At 36.5% G+C, this 22,934-nt stretch overlaps 1 protein-coding gene across 6 annotated transcripts in view; it reads left to right on the top strand.

Moving 5' to 3' along the window:
• Positions 1–22,299, top strand: part of LOC150096516 (polyamine-transporting ATPase 13A3-like) — a 751,182-nt gene extending 728,883 nt beyond the window's left edge. For all 6 annotated transcript variants that reach the window (XM_090407885.1, XM_090407886.1, XM_090407887.1 and 3 more), the window contains one exon: positions 20,919–22,299. In XM_090407885.1, coding sequence (XP_090264011.1) covers positions 20,919–21,431 — 513 coding nt within the window. In that variant the 3' untranslated portion in view covers positions 21,432–22,299. The remainder of the gene's footprint in view (positions 1–20,918) is intronic.
• The last annotated feature ends 635 nt before the right edge of the window (positions 22,300–22,934 follow it).

Raw genomic sequence — 22,934 nt, 5'->3', positions numbered from 1 at the left:
GACCATAGTTGAAATCTCTCATAATAATCACCCTCCTTCCACTCATTTCTTCTATTTGCTTGTGCATACTGTCACTGCCATCTTTTCCTTCATCTGGTCTATAGCAGCACCCAATTGTATATTTAGTTCTGCTAGCCACAATCCCACACCAAATGGCCTCAAATGTGCTCTTTTCTCCATCCTGCAATTCAACTTCTATTCTCCTTGGCTGTTGCTCATCAGCTATCATTAACAATACTCCTCTCCCCATTTTATTCTCCCGGTCATTCCTGAACACACTATACCCATCACGTTCAATCCCACTAGCTATATAGTCAGCCATGATTCACTAATACCAATAACCTGTGGTCTGGAAGTGCCAACCATGGCCAAAAACTCTTCCTTCTTGTTCCTAATACTCCTAGCATTAGTGTACATGAATTTAAGACCCCCATTAGCCCCAACCCTACCTTGATGCCTTATATTAACTATCCTACTCTGATTTGTTGTCCTTATTCGCTCGGACATATTATATTCACTAAGGACTGTATATCTACCCCCCCCCTTAATAAATCTAGTTTCCCTGAATTTGCACATCCACTACATTCACCAACATCTTCTCAAGTCTCCTTACAATGTAACCATTTAAATGCAAGCCATCCATCTTATATAGATCCTTTCGCCCATCGAACTCACTCCACACATCCACAAATTCCACACTACTCGGCATACATAACCCACGCATAAAGTCATTCGCAATTATGGCCCTCCTTTTAAACATTTCACTGTCATACCGTGGCAAAAGACTAATCATTCTAACTCTCTCACTCTTTTCTTTTGCTACCTCAAACACTTCATTCAGGCCTTCTATCATTTCCATTTTATCTCCTTTCAAATCATTCGTACCTGCCACAACAATAATTTCTTTCACCCTTTCCTTTTGCTCTCTAACAGACTCAGTTACATCCTTTATGGTCGCACCAGGTTGGTACGATTTTGTTAAATCCTCTACTAACACACCTCGTACTAACGAGTCTCCATACAGCACTCTATCCTTCATTTTGTTCATGTTCATACTCATACGCCTATTTTTCCTGTCATACTTTTTATTATTGGCTGGTTCATTCAGTCGACTTTTGCTCATATGCTCTAGCTGCTGTTTTGCCCTTTGTATCGCACCATTCAACAACGTGATCTCACTCATTGCATCTATCTCATCTTTTTTATTCTCTGTAAAACCATTAATACTATCATTCACACTTTCTACATTCACACTTTCACAATTCTCATGTACAACCTTGCCGTTTCTTGTCATATCCCTATTTTCTTCATTTGAAGTTTGACAAAAATATCACATTCACGATCTGAAATACACTTCAATTCCTCATTCTCCCTACATTTTCTACACACATTCACTCCTTTATTATCATCTAACCACACTCTGACCGCACTCCGCAAAGCGTAGATTTCGCAGTTAGTACACTGAATCATCTCCTTTACATTACCGTTCTTGAAAGAAGATGGCGAACCATCATTACTGGCCGCCATTTTCCTTTGTACTGGAGCCATTCTAGTAACGTATTTTATCAAATTATAAATTATAAACACCAAAAACACACAAACAGACGTTCTAACAAAGCAAGGCAAACAAAACTACGCAATATTAAAGTAAATTTATCAACGATAACTGAAAATAACGCTTATCAGGAGTTTTCACGAACACTACACACTACGAATCCCTCTAGCGGCGACTTCCCGACATAGATTGTTATAAAACACTTTAGTACACTAACTACACTAATAAAACTACCATAATATACTAAAATTACACAATTAAATCTAACAAAATATTAATAAATCAACAAAAATCACAAATCTTTCAGGAGCTCTCCGACAGTATGTCCTTTCACCAACTAGCCTCGACACCAGTCATTATGTCAAGCACTATCCCAACATTTGTGCAGTATCTGTCATACTTTGCTTTGAACTCATTCACAGTCATGGCATCCACAACAGACTCTGGCAACCTATTCCGTTCATTCACCACTCCCCAAGCAAAAAATCTAGTTCTAACACCCTCGCTAACTGCACTGTTACTCAGTCTCTAAGGATGGCCTCTAGTTCTCCCACCACCAGACCTATTCTGAAAAATTTCCTCTCAATTAATCTTGTAAAAGCCCTTCAGTAATTTGTACGTCTCAATCATATTGCCTCTTTTCCACCTGTCAGCCAGTTTCTGTAACCTACAAATTTTCAATCTGTCCTCATAAGGTTCATTCCATAGACCTGCTATCCTCTCCACCTCATAGCCAAAAAACTCTGATGAACAGATCTCTGCGTACAGTAGTCAAAATAGGGTCTTGTTTCTCGTTAAAGTATTCTTCAGTAACCAAGTAATACGATGAGCTGCTTTAGCCACTTTTGCTATTCCCCTCTAAACTTTATCTCCCTATCCACCAACACTCCCAAATCTTTAGCTTCATTAATTTCCTGGAGTACATTTCCATCAGTATGGTATACAACTGGTAATGTTTTCACCCAAAATGCATAACCTTATATTTTGCCACATTAAACTGACATCCATTCTCCTTTGCCAAGATTTGCCAGTCTAACCAAATCATCCTGCAAACTTTTAACATCATCTGTATTAACTATTGCTCTACCCAACTTTGCATCATCGTCAAACTGAACAGTTAGTCTCAGATATTTTCCTATATCATTAATGTACAAAGTAAGTCAGAGATTTTCTTCCAGACTCTGTTCCTGAATAAACTACTTTTTTTGATATCTCTTCATCAACCACCCTATATCCATCCTCATGGGCTGCAGTTTACTGACTAGAATTCCATGTGGTATCCCGTGAAAGCTTTTGCAAAGTCCAGCAGTATCACTGTAAACCCATGACCTACCCTTTACAAAACCATGTTGCCCCTTATACAGTATCCTATTTTGATCTATCCATTCCTGTATTTTGCTCTTGACCAACTTCTCCAGCACCTTGACAACTCCTAATATGCTGATCAGTGAGTATCTTCATAACAGTTTTTAATTGTTTTCACTACTAATTAAATTTTAGTCCCTGTGAAGCTGCTGGTTTGAAATCCAACGAAATATTAGTAGCTATAAATACATTCGAGCTTCCTTAACTCAGTCAGTTTTGGCAAATCCCTTTATTTAATAGACCTTGGTTTGAATAGGAGGTGGCAAAGTATTTCCTCCCAGAAACTCAAGCTTTTCATCCTGCAAAATAGTCAAACCAGCCAGGAAAACATACACAATACATACAAGAATATATATTTAGGCATAAGCCTATCCTAGATTATGGTTATGAAAGCCCAATCTGGGCAGATCATGAGGGATCTTAAGGGACTTAGTATCATGGATTATTATTATTAAATAAATATTTATTGTTTTCTTATGGTATTGCAATACTGCTGAACTTATGAATATCTCAACACCTGAGCATGTCTCAACATATGTCAATTAATTATACTTGACAAATTATATTCTTGTTCTTATCCTTATTTTAACTAATTGTGAGCAAACAAAAGTATGTTAAATATCTTCATGACTACTTGTAGATAGAGAGAGAGCAGTTTACTTGACATCCAGTTGCTCTTTATATTTAATAATGCATAGCCTACTCCATCCTTAGACATGCATACTGTATGCCTGAAAAGAGTGTGCTAAGTTACCACCCAGACTAATTTGGACACAGTTTATTCAGAGGATGTTTATTGCAAAAGGGAGTATTTTCTGAGGAGGAAAATTGAAGCAGACATTTTTTTTTTCAAAAATCTTCCACCAAGTTTTCAAGAAGTATTAGTTTAATAGAATTGTATTTGTATTCTAAAAACCTAATGAACCAGGTTGCTCCAGGATACCAAGTCTCATTAGTTCAACTACAGAACTGCATCGAACCTTTGTCCTCCTCAGAAAATACTCCCTTTGCAATAAACTGTATTTGTTGTCTCATCGGTGGTATCTAAGCCCCAAACCACATTATCCACAACCCAGAATATCTGGGTTGTGGATAATTTTTTTCCACTGGGAAGGAAAGTAAATTATTATTATTATTAGACCTCCATGGAGTCAATAACTCATCGCAAGAAGTCCTCCATTGCACACAGTGACTTAAATGCATTCATTGTCTCCACATGCACCAGACTTCCAGACAATGTATTCCAGCCACTCACAGCCTTATACATCTTCTAAGGATGGCTTCTTATTCCTCCCATCTCCACACATTCTATAAAAAATTGGATCCACATTAATCTGGTAATAATCCCTTATCAACTTAAAAACTGTGTCCAAAAGCTAAGGACAAACTACATTTTTACCTGTATATGAAAAAATTTTCATGACTACAGCCAAAGGTGGACATAAATTTATTGCCAGCATACTAATAAATTAAGAGCCTGTGTAGCTCAGTGGATGTGGCGTTTGCACACCACCGCGCTAGGCCGCACGAAGGAAGTCTTGGTTTCGAGTCTAGTCGGCGACTAGAGGAAATTTTTCTAAGCCTTTTTTCGACCGGTTCCCGAGTTAGTCGATCTCTGGCACGGGCAAGCAGGTTTTTCCTCCCGGAAACTCGGGTTTTTCGTCCTGTAAATTCAAGAAAATCGACCGTAGAACCCACATTATTTCAGACATTAAATATATTGTGTTAGGGTTAGAGACCACGAGATGGCGGCACATTTGAGCCGTCTCTCTTCACTGCGTACCGCTTAATTAGTGATAGCCTTGGGCCATCTGTCTCTGATTGGGTACCAGTGGAGATTGAACTGCCCACTCAGTCTCCAAAAGTTAGATAGGGCTAAATGGCCTCGCCTACTCCCGTATATACGGGAATAAAAAGGCGTTAGCTGATTTTTTTTTTTTTTTTTTTTTTTTTTTACTAATAAATTATATTGCACAAAAAAAGTGTTATAAATTTTGTACAAATTAAATTGCAATATGTTTTTGGCAAAAATTACAAATTTCCTAAGAGCATAGTTAAGTAATTAATATACAGTGCTTACAGGAAACTATGCAGAGAGACATTTCATATGAATATGAAATGTCTCTTTCGAAAGGTAGAGCTGTGCGCAATGTCCACCCTTTCAAACTGTGATGAATTTCTCACGTCATACCATGCTTAGCACCAAGTGATTCAGGAGTTCTTAAAGCAAACTGGCCCACTCCTTCAGAACAGAGATAAGGCCTTGTTTGTTTTCTGGAAGGGAATTTCGAGCAGCAATGCATCTCCCTATTGCATCCCAAATTTGTGTTCTATGCAGTTTTGATCTGGGGAGCATGCTGGTCACTCTATTTGATTAATATTCTCGGTCTCCAGAAGTATTTCTGCTGCTCATGTACCAAGTGCTGTGGCATTGTCATCTATAAAAATGAATTCTTTGCCTACAGCACCATGGAACAATCAAAAATGATGTTGAAGAACTTCATTGCAATATCATTCACCAGTCAAGTCATAGTCCCATTAAGCATAATGATTCCTCATACAGTGATTCCAGCACCGCCTTATCTATCCCTGTCAAGAACATTCTCGCGATGGTAAGCAGTACCACTTTCATGCCAGATCAAAAGTCCTCTAGAATTGGAAGAAAGACTAAAGAACTCTGATCTGTAAAGAGCACATTAGTCCATTGGTGTCTTGACCAATTTTTATGGATACAACACCACTGAAAATGCACTCTATGATGAGCTGTGGATAAAGGGACGCAGACTACAAGCCTCAGGCATATAAGCTTACTTGTCACAGACATCTTGCGAGATGTCTGTGACAAGTAAGTCGAGATGTTTGAATAGAGCTGACCTGCTGTGATGTGTCGATTACATTTTGCTGTTATAACCAAAAATCTCTCTTCATACTCTATGGCAGGGTTTCCCAAACTGTGTTCCGTGAGTTCTGGAATTTGTCATTTTAGTTTTCTAAGCATTTTTCATGAATAAATATTTTATAATGGAAACATTCTGAGGAGAATAATATTCATGAATATGTCAAAGCTCAGATCCAGAACGCCTAATAACATCTGTGTATCGTTAATTTTCACACATCGAAAGCTTTCAACATTTGGGAAAGGGAATACCTCTGTTTATGACCAATCATAAAAATTGGCTGCAAGCGGATTATAACAATGGACGGCGTATCCTCAGTTCTCCAAACTGAAGGAAATGACATCTGTGTAGCAAATGTGAGTGACCAAGTGGCATATTTTTAAACATGGAAATATTCATGAATTATCGTTAATTTTCACACATCGAAATCTTTCAACAATCGGGAAAGAGAATACCGCTGTTTATGACTGATCATAAAAATTGCCTGCAAGCTGATTACAACAATGGGCAGTGTATCCTCTGTTCTCAAAACTGAGTGAAATAACATCTGTGTTGCAAATGTTAGTAACCAATCAGCAAGGAAGTATAAAGAAATTTTTTCCACTAAAATTGAAGATGAAGGTAGTCTGTATCCGGTTCTCAAATCTAGTAATACTGAATACTTTCTTCGCAAGTTCGTATTGTAGGGTGAAAGTTTCGAAACCGTAATGCCATGATTTTTTGAAAGTAATAGCCCTACAGATTTAAATTTTAATATGAATAAGAGACAAGGGACTTTATTTAATTTTGGTATTAAGAAATCTCTTATTGAAGATGTTTGTGATGCAACAGATAGTGAATCATCCACCTACAAAGCGATCTCCAGGATGTACGAAAGGAGGGGCAAACTACCAGCACACAGGAGAAAAAGTCTGCATTCATTCGTAAGTACTTATAATATTATAAATTTTTGGTGATCAGAATGGGATATGTCAATGAAAATCAGCACAAATTAATGATGTTTAATCAATTATTAATTAATAATAAAAATCAGCTAATTAGGAATTAATTATTAATTAATACATTACAAAATAACCAAGGTGTTCTGTGAAAATTTCAGGATTTGTGAAGTGTTCCGTCGTCGAAAAAGTTTGGGAAACCCTGCTCTATAGTAGAGCAAGGATGGCCTCTTAGCAAACATCTAAAACACATTCGATTGGTTAGAAATGCTGCCCAGACCCTGGATATAATGCTATGTGAGATTCCAAACTCTCCAACAATATCAGTAATTCTGCAGCCTTCAAGTTTTCCAATAATTCTTCTCTATGTGAAATCATCTAGATCAGGGGTTCCCAACCTTTTTGTTTCCTAAAGCACATTCTAAAATACCGGTAGGATGACGAGCACCATCTATTTTTTCAAGCAAATTTTTTTAATTCTTTTGTTAAATGAATACATGTAAAGTTTACATTATATAAAAATTTAAATATATATATGTAAGTTAGTGTGATCTGTGACATTGCATTTCATTGGTCAGTGCTTCATAATTAGGAGAATATGATGATATTCCATTTCTTAAACTGGAATGAACAACTTCGAATGCACGTCTACTTTACATTGCATGCGTTTAATACTTTGTTTGTCATGTGTCATTAACGCATGCGTCATATAGCATGCCATGAATTGTTGCGTGATGTGCATGATTATTTCAAACTATACGGCACACGGTTGAACAGTAGCGGGCACACACAAATTGGTCGAAAGTTTTGAAAGTTTATTTTTCACTTGGTTAGATTATAATAAATTTAGTTTAATCCTTTATCCAAGTGTGAGCAAACAAAGTTTGCACCTAAAAATATCTTCAGGACTGGGGCAAGGTAGTACAACACCGGGGAACTCATAGCAAAGGTGGACCAAGCTAAAATCACTCCTATCTCAGTATCTCCCATAATGCAAAGCACATCTCCTTGCAGATATGTATAATGTTATGCATTAAGGGAAGGACCACTACCCAGACTAGTTTCGACCTTTGGTCGACGGGCGCAATGGTGCCCGCGGGCATAGGGTTGGGAACGCCTGATCTAGATGATGTCTTTAAGACATTTACAAGACATCCGAGTTAGCAACTTTATTCCTTCACGTAAAGAGCTTCTTTCAAACACAATTCACTTAGTGCAGCCTTTTACCCTGTTGAGTACTACCTCGTGACCCCCTTTGTGTGCAATTCGAAAATTTGATTTTGTACCTGCTATCTATTCGAACTTGTCAGTTATACAAATTGCCACAGGCTGATTCATCTGAATTTGCAGTTGTAATCTTCAGAAGTAGTGTTCATCCTTAGTTTTGGATACCAATGTATGTCTTGTTCATGCCCCCCCCCCCCCCCCCAATTCTTCTATCCACCAGACTGTGCAATTTACATTCCCTTAATCTGCCTTCATACTCTACATTCCAGAGACCAGAAACTACCTTAATCGATCGTTTCTAAACCCATTCCAACATCTCTTCATCCTTTTGAAAACCTGGTGACCAAATCTGCACACAGTAATCTAAATGTGGTCTGATCAAAGCCTTTTACAACAGAATCATACTATCCTTACTCCTGCATGTCGGTGTTCTCTGCATCACTCCCATTATGCACTGTACTATCATCACCATTTGAGCAAAATATCCTCAAAATTTCAGATCCTTATCTACCAACACCTCTAGATCCCTCAGCTCCTCCACCTCCTTTAAAATAGCCACAACAATCTTATACTCTATATCCCATCTGTACTTCCTCAAACTTACTTTAAAACCTTACACTTTGTTACATTGAATTGGTATCCCCATTCAGAAAGCCTGTTCGAGAACTATGAGGAGTACAACGTCCATTGTACTCCTCATAGTTCTTCCTAACTTTGCATCCTCTGCAAACAACTGTATATTCCTATTGAAATCTTCCTCAATATCATTAACATACAAATTAAACAGCAGTGGACCCCAAGCAGACCCTTTGGGCACACCACTGGTGAACTTCCTCCTCCTCCAAGATATCGCTATCTTGATATCTACCAGATAATGCATAGAGTCCAGTGCACCATTCTACTATCCAACACCATCTGTTCCAGTTTAATTACCAACTTGTCATATGGTAGTCTATCAGAGGTTTTAGCAAAATCTAAATATACCACTATGTATGCTTCTCCTTTATCCAATGCACCTGTCAACTTGTTATAGTAAGCAAGCAGATAGTTAAAACATGACCTTTCTTTAGCTAAGAGAATGTCGCCTTCACCCCAATTCTGAATCCTAGATATCTCTCTCTCCCCCTTTAGAAAGTGGAACAACTTTGCCCTCTTTCCACTCCTATGAAATTAGGGGAAATCTAAGACTCAAAAAGATAAGTTAAAGCTGTTTACTCCCTGTAGCATTCCTTCAAGATGTGGTGATATACCATCAAATCATATGGCTTTATTAACATCAAGTTTACTTAATTCCTCACATCCCTCCTGCTAACTTACCATCCGTGGCTTCTCCTCCCTTCCCACTGATCTCAAATTCTGTATGAACTGATTATTTAACATCTCTACTATATCCTCCTCTACAGTAGTTATCATTCTACCATTCTCTCCAACCAGTATCATCTTTCCATAATCATTCTTTCTTCTACTAAACGAGTTACCTCTCTTGCCTGCTTTTTGTAATCTTCAGGCAACCAACTTATCACCATTCATTTTGTGCTGCCTTCATAATGCCTTCTTCCAAATTGTAGGCTTCACCTCTTTATTCATTCATTTTACACTCACCTTATTTTATCTCTTGTCCTTTGGAATGCATTTAGACATTGCCTTTGATAGACATTTCCTGAATAGGTTCCAAACAGCATTGATCTCTTTTCCTTCCAATTTTTCATTCAGTGATAAAGCTGCCAGCTGTCTCCTGAGCTTGTCATAATCACCAGCCTTATAGTTCTGCATATATCCCTTTCTCAAAAATGTCCTCATATGGATGCCACTATCCAAGTGACTACTTCATAGTCACTCTCACCAATTGGAGGGAGATTCAATCCTCTGATGAGATAATCAAATTCAAGACCCTTGATCTGTGTGCACTCTGTTACATACTGCTTAAGGCAGTTGTACTAGAAAAGAAATTATATTCTGGTTTTCTTCCTTATTTTATTTATGCTTGATAAAGTTGTGTGCTATGCATTATGAAATACAAAGAGCAACTTGATGTGAAGTCGACTAATGTTTCTACAAGTAACCTAGTCTTCAAGATATTGCATGTGCAAACTTTTGTTTGCTTGAACAACTTAGTTAAAATAAGCATGAAAACAAGAGCATAATGTCAAATATAATTTATTTCCTTTTTCTGGGGAGAGCTTGCTGCAGTCATTGCGTAATATGTCAAGAACTTGTACTTGACCATATACCCTATAAGTGTTTTCAATAATGAACTCTTAGGTTAAAAAAAGTAATTGTTATGCACATTTCTTTAAGCAATTTTGAGTTTTAGAATTAAGTACATTTTTTTTCTCCTTTGATTCAGCTTCTTTCTCAGTTTAACAAAATTAGAAAGAATGAAAATATTCTGAAGAAATATTAATGATGTTTAAATTTCAACTAAATGCAAAAGAAAATACCATGTTAAATACTAATAATGAAATCTGCTTAATTAAATGACTAAATCATTGTCTTCATCAGAAATTATATTTGTGGTATAGTCTTTTATCCAAGCATAAGCAAACAAAAGTGTGCATCTGAAATACTGTAACACAAATAGGGATAGTACTTGTATATGGTGCACATGATTTTGCATCAAATTGTCCTAGTATACACACAGCACACTTTCTTATTATAATGCGTGGCAGTATAGTAAGAATTTACCTAGAGCAGTTTCAACTTATGGTTATGAGGAGCTCAGGAGACAGCTTGCAGGTGTAGCATGGAATGAGGAGATAGCCTGAAAGGAGATCAATGCAGCTTGGGATATTTGAGAACTATCTAGTAGAAGCAATGTCTAAATGTATTCCAAGTGTCAGAAGGTTAAATAAGGTATGTGTGGAATGGATGAATGAAGGGATTAAGAATATGATACAGAGGAAAAAGGCATTATGGAGGCAGCTTAAGAGAAGTGGTAACCAATTCCATGAAGATTACAAACAACAGGCAAGGAGAGTGACTTTTTAAGGGTAGCAAAAGCGAAGTATGAGCAACAGTTAGCTAATGAAGCCATAAAGAATCCTAGGAAATTCTTTCGATATGTAGCCAGGAAAAAAAAAAAAAAAAAAAAAAAAAAGGAATGATTATGGAAGGATGACATTGATTGGAGAAAATGGTATAAGAACAACTGCTGTGGAAGATATAGTGGAGATACTTAATGAGCAGTTCATAAAGGTCTTTCATTTGTTGGAAGTTTTTTCACTTGGTTAGACTATAAATTATATATTTAGTTTAATCCTTTATCGAAGTGTAAGCAAATAAAGTTTACGCCTTTGTTTCCTTACACTTGGATAAAGGATTAAACTAAATATATAAATTTATAGTCTAACCAAGCGAAAAAACTTTCAACATCTTTCTCTAATCCAGAATAATTTAATAATAAGGTGTGACACCTTTTGGCAACTGGTATATGGAAATATGACTTCTGCATTACTTCAACCTTGGTATCACCTCTGGCTCCCACTGAAGAGACCTCAATAAAGGTCGTAATCGGTCTGGGTAGTGACCCTTCCCATAATGAATAGCATTATACATCAACAAGGAGATGTGCTTTGCATTATGGAATACTAATGCAAGTGATGAGAAGTCATTCCACCTTTGCCACAAGATCCTTCAGACGCAAACTTTGTTTGCTTACACTTGGATAAAGGATTAAACTAAATATATAATTCAAGGTCTTTCATTCTTGTGAATATGACATCATGGATAGTTTGAGAGCAGTTGATGATGAGGAGGAGAGACTGACTGTAAGTGAGCAAGAGGTATATGGGGAATTGAGCAAACTTGATGTTAATAAGGCTGGGGGACTTCATAATTTATCAACCCATATTTTGAAGGAACATGCCAGGGAGTTGGCATCTGCCTTGACATATTTTTTTAAAAATGAGTCTTGCACTGGGCTGAGTTCCAAAGAAGAGGAAGGAGGGCAAGATTGTGCCACTTCATAACGGAGGTAATAGAACTCGAGCATCAAATTATAGGCCAATCTGTGTGTTAGATGTTGTGGTTAAGGTGTTGGAGAAGCTGGTGAGAACTATGATCGAGAATTGGGTTGACAATAATGGCATTATCGTTGATGGATAACATGAATTTGCTAAAGGGAGGTCATGTTTTAGTAATTACTTATTACAATAAGGTGTTACACAGTAGTATATTTTGATTTTGCAAAGGCTTTTCATAGATTATTACTCATGGTGTTGGATCCTATTTCGTCTTAACCTATACTTTGGATCCGTCAATTTGTCACTACGATGTTCTTAAACAAAAAAAATAAGTTGCTAGTTGATTTCTGATCCAAATATAGAGAAAATTTGTATTTATTGACTGTGCCACTCTATATCTAAATTAGTCCAAGAATTAAAGTAAAACCAACTCTCAACTATTTCCCTTATATGTGTTGTTATTATGTATATAGGCCAAGTTTTATTTTATTATTATCTAACTTATTTTATTCACCCGCTTTGGTTCGATTATTTTATGAACGGTGCAGTAAAAGAGATTCAGACAAAGTACAACTTTAGATCAACAAAACAAACATTTAATATAGGCTTACAAATTATACACTTTAGTTTAAATCACTGAATAAGGTATTACAAACATTTTAGCTCATCTGGTAATATAGTCATATAATTTCAGGCAATGGTTAATCTGTTGTCTGAAATACAGCTTTCACAAAATTCAATTAGCTATTTGAAAGAAGTTCAATGTCATAAGTCCCTTAGTAACCAACTACATTAATATCATATAGTTACTTAAGTTTCAAATACAATATAAGGACGGCAACGCTTCTTCACAAGTATACACTCTTAAATCCACACTCCAGCTATTCTCCGTAAAGGTTACTGTTAATGTAGGGATATTTTAGGAAGAAACACACATATCTCCGCATAGGAGTAACAAAGTTGGTTATTTCTTACCAGTGAATTTCCTTGTTCATCTACTTATATACAGACACCTTTTATAACTGTAATCACTTAAAACAATTAACAGCACTCATTAAAACAAATCCTCATAGTAATAACTGAATAAATTAATGGTCGCAATTCACATAGTTAAAGGTTCTTGCTTGGAGCAAAATGCTTGTACTATCTTTGACATCACTTGATCAATTCAGTATTCTACTAATAACTCATGAACTAAAGTAACATGCAGTAATTCTTTAACTTGAAGTTTTTATGCACAGTTGCCTATTCTTCCAGCATTTAATTAATTTTTTAGGCACTATATCTCTTAGCACAGCTATCGTTTAAATTTAACCTTGCTGCCCCTACTTATTCTCTTAGTTACTCCGTGCTATTCTTCAAGTTTCTGTGTGTCCTTGAAAGGTCAGTCCTGAATCAAAATCCCAACAAAATTATTGCTAGTCATCCAGTTGCTACCTTGCTATCTTCCGTTGCTTTATTTGTTGTTCTGCAACTTACTAGCTAACTCGCTCCTCGACTAGTAGACCTTAGCGAGCTACTTGACCGACTCGCTGTTATCTCTCTACTCGCTATTATCTCACTCTGATTCCCTGAATGAATCATTTTCTCTGTTCTTTGCTTATATATCCCTTCTTCCCACCAAAATTATTCTCGTGTTCTCTTCTACTAAAATCCTTTCCAGCCCTTCAATACCGATCTGCCACGCTCTGTTCTAAACTCGTGCTCACTATCTTACATACGTCTCCATGACAACTAAAACAAAATATAATAAAACTGAGGCATTGCACAATGTTATACCTTTACATACAGGAACAAATAAGGAATATTTACATTTCAATTAATATGCAGTTAAAATGTTGAATACAAATTCTTATAATATTAACATAGCAATAAATAAAATAAACTTAATAATATCTTAATACAAAGTCTTTTCACTATTATTATATATCCTTAATTAATTATTAATAAAACTTAAAGGTGGTTACATGAGTATTAATTTATAAACAAATGATTTACATTAAATAATAATTACAAGTCTAGCTTATGTGATGGAAGATCATGTTGGATTCTGAAGTAAATATTAATTACTCAAATCTCTATATATTCTGAATCCAACAATGGTAAGCTGACAGTCAAACTAGAGCAGGTGGAGTTGGATATTAGATTAGTACATTGGATTGGAGACTGGCCATCTGAAAGGTATCAGTAAGTTGTGTATGAGAGAGAGAGCAATATCCTGGAAGTCACTAGTGGTGTGCCTTGGGGGTCTGTTTTAGGGCATTTGCTGTTTAGCCTGTATGTTGATATTAACAGAGATTTGGATGGGGGATATTCAGTTGTTTGCAGATGATGCAAAGTTATGACGAACTATGAAGAGTAGAGATGTTGTGGACTTACAAGAAGACTTGAATAGATTGAGGGAATGGGGGATACCAGTTCATTGTTGCAAAATGTCCATAAATTCTACAGCCCATCTTTGTTTTAAAATTTGGGAAACCAAGATGGGCTGTAAAATTTATGCTTGGTGGGGATTTATTGTTGCAGGTGGAGGAAATTTGTGAATGAATGGAATGCCTTGCCTGAGAGTGTGATGTCTTGCAAGGAATTTAAGTGTGTTTAAGGTGTGGTATGATGAACTGGGTGTATGACAAAAGCACCTCCTAGATGAGTCTTTAACTCCATAGGGTCTTAATATGATGATGATAATCTTTATTGTTAAAATATGAAGGTGTATTCATTGTAGATCTGGTGTAATACTGGAGGGCAAGAGACAGAACTTACATTAGTAAAGGCTAATCAGTTGGTTATAGTTACCACTGGATTTTTGTTATTCATTATAGTAAAATGAAGGAGACTACTACCATGTTTTCCTGTTTTCCACACCAACATCACTGGGATCTAACTCATTTTCTTGTCATGTGGTGCAATTCGTGAACATGCAGAAAGGGGAATCCCAGTAGTCTCGCACTATTTTGGTCTCTACTTTGGCAAGATGGGCAGTCCCGGATAGCCCGGCCAGGATCAGTTGGCTAGTGGGCCAATTGGTCTGCATATTTGGGCAGATCAGCCAATATCAGAATTTCTGAACACATGGACTACATCCAATTCCACCATTATGGCTGCTCTGGACCTGCTGACCATGTATTTGAATACGCACTAAAGATATGCCGGAAGAAAGTCACTATATTCCATAGCACGATGCACCTTGCCCACTGGGGGGTGTCTGTTGAATTCTTTCCAAGAATATACATTTTAAAGCATCTAAGTTCAGATATTAGAAAAAAAAAAAAAGTAAATATAAGCAGCATACTATTTAACTACAACTGCAGTTGTGGTTAAAGTGTTTATATTTCATCTTTTTCTGTTTAACATTACAGGTTAAAAAGATTATATTTCTTCCACATGTGAAAGGCAGAAGAGTGTAGGATTGCAAACAAATGCAATGTGTTGATTACTCTATTCCTGTTGATCTACTTGAACTGTTGGAGATTGTACACTTTTGGAAGTGCTTCCTGGGGGAGGCTGTTCCACAGAATTGAGGTGGAAAGAATGAAATATGCCTGGGAGTACCAGGTTTTTGGTGAGTGTTCAATTCGACTGTAAAGGGATGTTGAGCAGCTGTTGCTCAAGTTCTTGTAGATCTGTCAGAAATTAGAGGCATAATAGATGCTAGTTCTGTCAAACAATGGCCATGGAAATGTCTGTAGAAGAGACATGGTGCAGAAACTGATCTTCTATGAGAAAGTGGCTGAAGAGAGCCTGTAACAAAAGTATCATTAATCAGCTGTCCTTTCCTGAACAGCATCAAGAATTTTTATGGAGGTTTTAGGTACACTCTCCAAACATGAGAGCAGTATTTCAATGTTGGTCAGATTTGGGATTTATACAGAGTAGGTAACTGTTCAGCAGCAAAGTACCATTTTGAGCAGAAAAGTATGCCAAGTTTTTGGAAACTGATGATGCTATAGAAAATATTTAGAGTAAGAGCTTGTCTGAGAAGAGAGATTCAGTCTTGACTTTTGAGTTGAGCATTACAGGATGCTGTGGAATTCATTGTTCAGGGCACTTAGAGATGATCTTGAAGCTTGAGCACTGTAAGGTTTGTTATATAAGAACAAGAGGAGAGTGCTGTCATCTGCAAAACTATGAATAGGGTTTCCCATCAATGAGAGCAAGCCATTTATATAAATTATAAAAAAATATATAAATAATATTTATATATAAAGAGGGCAGGTGAAATTACAGAGCCCTGAGGCACACTATCATTGACAGAAAAGTCTAGTTCCACCATTACATGTGGGAATCGATCCAAGAGAAAACTGGCAATCCATTTACACAAAGACAAAGGCAGTCGAAATGACATTAAATTCTTGAGAAACTCTCGATGCCACATCCTATCAAATACTTTGGAGATATCAAGAGTAATGGCACAGTTTTTCCAAACCCTTCCAGGGAATGGATCCAAGGTGTGTGATGTAGGCCAGATCTCTATGGATCTAGATTAGTGAAATCCATACACAAATATGGATTTCACCAATTGTATGTATATGAAATTTCTTCAATGCTGAAGGGTAGATGCCAGCTTAGTACAGTTTAGAGAATAGATGATATAGAACAGGTGTTCGTTCAGGAGCACATCTCTTGAGCACAATGGGTCACATGACCACTGCCTTTGTGGTATCCAAGTTATTCAGGATTCTTCTAATGGCTTTCTGGCAGAAGGTCGTAAAATGTGATGTTCTAAGCAAGGAAAAAAGGTAATTTGCCATGGACATAGGAATTGGAAGAGAAGAATGTAGCCAAGACTACAGTGCTACTGTTATGAGATAGAGAGAGTAGCATGGATGGACAAAAGTTGCATGTAATGGCTTTGGTGAGGGACCAGAATGTGCAACTGCCAGTGGTAAAAACAATGAATTTTTTTACATTTATTCTTGTTGAATTTAGGCATTGTGGTTTTACAAGTATTGCAGGTAATTGTGTAGACTATGAAGAGAGCTGGTATTTTAGTTCAAGCCACTTGTGAAAGGCTGTTTGCTTTTCTTGGATATCCCATGGTTATGGGTTGGGAAATTGAACAGAGTGCGATATGAAAGTTTCCATTTCAACAGATTATTTCTGTAACAAGATTGCAATATTTCTTGTAATCTGGATATGAAAACAGTAGTCTAACCATGGACAGGAGGAATAAGTCATGTAAAATCATCTCACTTGCCATTGTTGTGATTCCAGAGCGCACAAGGTTGTGAATAGCTGAAGGAAGGATGCTCCATCAGACAAAACTTGGGTGAGAATGTGGTCTGAATTACCATGAGAAGAAGTCACCTGTACAGAGTATCTGGAAGGAGAACTAGTTATGAAGAGAGCCAGAGTGTTGGAAGAGGATTGTTGGATAGTGTGTGTTACTAAAGGAAGAACAGGTTTCTTTGCAATCTACTTACTTTTAACAAGGCAACAAAGGCATTGGAGAAGGTAGGTGCATGCACAGTGGTATATTTAGATTTTGCAAAGAACTTTGATAGATTATCACATGACAAACTGGAACAGATGTGATTGGAGAATAAATTAGTGTGCTGGATTGGTCATCAGATAGGTATCATACAGTTGTTTATGATAGAGGAGACTCGCTAGCAGTATTCTCCAAGTGTCCACTTTGGGGTTGTTACTGTTTAACTTGTATGTTAGTGATAGTTGGAAAAGGTTTGAATGGTGGTATGTAGTTGATGAAAGTTTTTCCACTTAGTTATACTATAAAATAAAGATACAACAAATTATATTCATGGTTTGATCCTTTATCCAAGTGTAAACAAACAAAGTTTGTGCATGAAGTAACTTCAGGACTGGGCAACTCATATATAGAGCCTAATGACTTCACATCACTTACCTCAGTATCCTATAATGCAAAGCACATATCCTTATGGACATGTACACCTCTGGGTCCGGCTCCCACTGATGAGACATCAATAAAGGCCGAAACCAGTCTGGGTGATCCTTCCCATAATGCATAGCATTATATTATTCGTCTATAAGGATATGTCCTTTGCATTATGGGATACTAATGGAAGTGATGTGAGGTCATTAGCCTCCATATACGAGATGCCCAGTCATGAAGTTACTTCACACGCAAACTTTGTTTGCATATACTTGGATAAAGGATTAAACCAAGAATATAATTTCTTGGCATCTTTAATTTATGGTGGTATGTTGAGATGAACTATGGGAAGTAGTGTAGATGTGACTTTGCAATTTCTGTGTTGCAGAGCACATGGTTGGAATATTCTATAAGAGGTGGACAAGTATGATGGCAGTTAAGGACGTAAATTTAGTTGACCTAAAATTATGAGAATAACACAGTGGATTATGGTTCCATTTGTATAAGACCTTGATCAGGTCAGGTATGAATTACAATGCAGATGTCGTCACATGGTTTTCAGAAAGATGAGATGATTGACTGAGGTGATTTGGGGTTTCCAGAATATTGAGCATGAAGATGGATAGAGGAGGAATGGGGATATGATTGAGACACAGATGTTGGTAAGGGATTATCACCGGATTAATGTGTATGATTGGGGTGATGGGAAGTAGGTTTTTTTTTTTTTTTTTTTGCATGGATTGGATAGGGGTTGGAATGTCTGAAATTGTGGAGATGGTGAATGTGTTTAATGCAGGTGTGACATTGGGTCTAACCAGTGGTGAGCTATAAGGGGCTCACGCGAGCCCTTTGTTAAATTTTTCTCAAATTTGCAAGCCCCTTGTTCTTCTTTTTTTTTTGAAAAAAAAAAAGTAAACAATTTGAAACGTATTAAGCGACAAACTCATACGGTAACCTAACAAAAATTAGTCTATTTGGCAGTGTATAGATTATTTGGAATTGTTGTTTCAACTCCTCTATTATGAATGTGCCCAAGTTTGAAAATAAAATAAGCGCATGCGCTATCTTCTCCCTTCTGGTAGCCAATCGTATGGTAAAACCAGTAGCCAATCAAATGTTTTATAAAATATTATAAAAGATTTCATTCTTATTATATTTTGATAATTAAAAAATGTTTTTCTTATGTAAGATAAATTAACGCAGTTGATTGTGTGCAAATATTTCATGTTTAGATCATGAAATATTTGTTTTAAAATGGTAGCCTTTAGAGGTTGATTGTCCTCTCATACTTTTTGAGTGGAATTTGTACACAAGCTGTATTAATAAAAGTTTTTGTGTGAAATATGGAATTTTTTTTTTTCTTGACAATGCGAGCCCTTTGTCAAAATTTCCATAGCTTCCCACTGGGTCTAACCACAACAAGTCTCTTGATTTGGAGATCTGATAATATATTAATAAGCCATGCTTGATGAAATTAGCAGAATGCTTTGTTGCTAATATACCAGTGTCCAAAAGTTAAGGACATACTACATTTTGACTTGTACAAAAAAATGTTCATTACTATAGCGAAATGTGGACATAAATTTATTGCCAGCATACTAATAAATTATATCACAAAAACTGTGTTGTACAGGACTTACAGAAAACTATGCAGAGAGAGAGACATTTCAGTATGGAATATGTCCAACCCCAACTGTGATGAAGCTCTCACAGCATCATACCATGCTTAGCACAAGCAATTCAGGAATTCTTGAAGTGAAGGCCTCCTTTGTATGGCCTTATTTGTTTTCTGGAGGGGGAATTTCAAGCATCAGTATGTCCCAATGGGATTGAGATCTGGGGAGTGTGCTGGCCACTCAATTTGATTAATGTCCTTGATCATTCCACTGCTTATGTACAATGTGGTGCGGCATTGTCGCCCATAAAAATGAATTATTCGCCCGCCTATAGCACAATGGAACAATTGAACATGACATTGCAGAACTTTGTTGCAATATTGTTCACTAGCGAGTCCCTTTTTCTCGCACTTGTAGCTGGGTGCATCTATTAAGCATAATGCCTCCCTCACACTATGACCCCAACACTGTCGTATCTATCCCTTTCAAACACATTCTTGCAATGGTAAGCAACAGCACCACCTTCATGCCAGATCAAGTGTCATCTAGAATCTTTGGAAAGGCTAAAATGACTCATTTGTAAAGAGTACATTAGCCCATTTGTGTCTTGTTCATTTTTTTATGTTTACAGCACCACTGGAAACATGCTTTAAAATGAGCTGTGGATAAAGGGATGCAGGCAATGGGTCTTTGGTCTTATAGGTCTACTTGTCGCAGATGTCTTGCCACAGTTTGTCGAGATATCCATATAGAACTTCATTGCAATATTTATACTTGAATGGAGCTGAACTTGCTATGGTACATCAATTAAGTTTTGCTGTTATAACCAAAAATCTGTCTTCATGCTCTGTAGTATGATGAGGGCAACTTCACTATATCACCTAGCAAACTAGAGGAGAAAAAATGTTGGTAAACTGGATTAGAAAGATGAATTGTTGTAGGTTACTATTTCACAACCCACTTCTCTCTCAATCACAGAGCATTTAAAAATGCTATGGTACATCAATTAAGTTTTGCTGTTATAACCAAAAATCTGTCTTCATGCTCTGTAGTATGATGAGGGCAACTTCACTATATCACCTAGCAAACTAGAGGAGAAAAAATGTTGGTAAACTGGATTAGAAAGATGAATTGTTGTAGGTTACTATTTCACAACCCACTTCTCTCTCAATCACAGAGCATTTAAAAATGTATCTATAAAAATCTATTTTTGCATATGACAAAAGAAACGTTTTTATATATTAATCCCATGAAAGGCTGGAGAGCTTGTAGCACAATACTGCCATGTATGGACAAATTTGAACTTCTAACATCAGAAAATAAATCAGCTTTCAAGTATCTGAAAAGCTCCTATTACTGGAAAAGTGAATATATATATATATATATACATACATACATACATACATACACGTATAAAAGTGTGCGTGTTTGATATTTTTAATGTCATTAGTATACACATTATTTATATAATGATTCATTTATTTTCTTTCTTGTTTATATACAGACCTTTTTAGTTGGTTACATTCTTTTCCACAAGTGCCAGGGAAAATTGTGTTCCTCAAAGGATAAAGTTAGTCAGTTTCATCTTATTGAGGAAGAGACCTGTGGCTCCCCTACATGGTTGCCAGTTAGTGAGTCTCCCACTGAAATCACCCTCATCCATTCAGCAACTGTTACTAGTGCCTTTAGTGGAAGCAATTTAACAACCCCCACTAGTGATGTTGTCCCTTCAGATATTGATACAATTGACTCTGGTAAAAGAGGAGAAGGTGATGGTTCTCTTCATCCATCGGTAACAGAAGATACTTCTGTGCCAACGACACCACTGTATGCTAACCAAGACTTTAGTTTCTCTCCTAGCAAGATCAGTGTTTTAAAGGCAGCTCAAGAAGTAACACATCACACACTGTTGAGTGGCCTTAATGGATACTGTTTGGAACATAGTGTAGAAAAATTGCAGAGCCATCTTCCTTCAGAAACTTCTGCCACTGATCCAATTGTTTCTACTCGTATGTAAGTGTTTGGGGGTGTAACATTTTGTGAAAATTAGGCTCATAAGAGACACTTGTTTCACTTTTGTATGTATTGTTTGCAATAAAAATCTCAACTCAGAGACTGTAGCATGCATAGCTCTCCTTGACCAAGAGCTAATGCAGAGATAGGTCCATACATGTATTGCACAGTTTTATGAATGAGGTGATGTATATATAGTGACAAATATTTTTATCCCAAAGTAATTTAAATTTCTGTATAGTACTTAATATACACATAATTTGAAATTCTGAGTTCTTAAACTGAATGTGAAATTTTCGGCATACAGAGATTAAATGTGTTCTATTAGCTTTAAATTTTAATAATTTAAGTATGCCAATTTCGTTTCAAATTATTTTAATGGATTCAAACTTTATTTTTTTGCATATGTTAAAGTTTAGCTAGTTATTATTTTGCTAAAAGTCTCCTTGTAAATATTTTATTTCTGCTGTCTTGATTCTAAAGTAATGCCAAATTACAACACTGCATCTAATGAAGTGTGATTAGATTTAGATCTATTTCTACTGCAAGTAAGCAGACAACTGTAAATAAAATGGTCTCCCGTAGAGGAAACAATATTTTTTAAATTCCATTTTTTTGTTTCATACATTTTCGGTAAATTTATGACTTAATATCTTCAAGTTTTTATTGTGTAATGAATTTTTTTATCAGAATTCACCTAAGCACATCATTTTAATAACTTTCTCAAGTTTGTACATGCTTATTGTGTGAGGAGCACATTTGCCTCCATACATTTCTAATTTATACATTTCTTACAAAAATGTTAAAATGATACATGTATCTATAAAAGCGCAAGTTTCAAACGAAGAAAAATAAAGAATTGTGGAATGCCATTTTGTGTTCTGTCTAGTACTATAAATTTGAAATCATAAAAATAACTCAAAGAATTTAATGAAAATCAGATGATTTCAACCATACCAAAATATTTCATTAAGCTTCAGTATGAGAGAGAACTACATTCTAGAAATGACATGGTGGTGAGTATTTGTTGACTCAGAAATTGAGACTAAATTTACTGCCTTACCTTTCTACCAGTAAGAGTTGAATTATTGATAATACAATTAACAATAAAATTTCTGCCTCGACTAATCATGATAAAAAGTTTAAATGAATTTCAGTATCTTTAAATAAGTTCCCTCTTTCAAGAGGGGGGGGGGGGAAGATTAAACACACAGCAATCGGTATGGTGAGCAAGTCTGCACGGTTAGCCTAATGGCTATGCACTTCTCAACCATGTGCCTGAGGAAGGCGTGTCATAGGTTCGATTCCTGTTGATGACATGAGGAGCTTAAGGATCTTCCTCAGCCATAGCCAAGTTAACTGGTCTTGGGCGTGAACACCTGGGTTTTTCATTCCACAAGCAGCAGGCAAACCGGCCCCATGAACATACAGGCTACAGTCATAGGATATAGTACAGCAGCGAATGCAACGGGAAATCACCTTGCTCATAGTCATTTCCCTAGGATAG

This window comes from Typopeltis vanoorti, chromosome 18, assembly GCF_054136105.1.
Source record: "Typopeltis vanoorti isolate ZY-2024b chromosome 18, IOZ_Tvanoo_1.0, whole genome shotgun sequence".
Classification (NCBI taxonomy): domain Eukaryota; kingdom Metazoa; phylum Arthropoda; class Arachnida; order Uropygi; family Thelyphonidae; genus Typopeltis; species Typopeltis vanoorti.
Note: the sequence above shows the minus strand (reverse complement) of the source record. Positions and strands in the feature narration are given on the sequence as shown.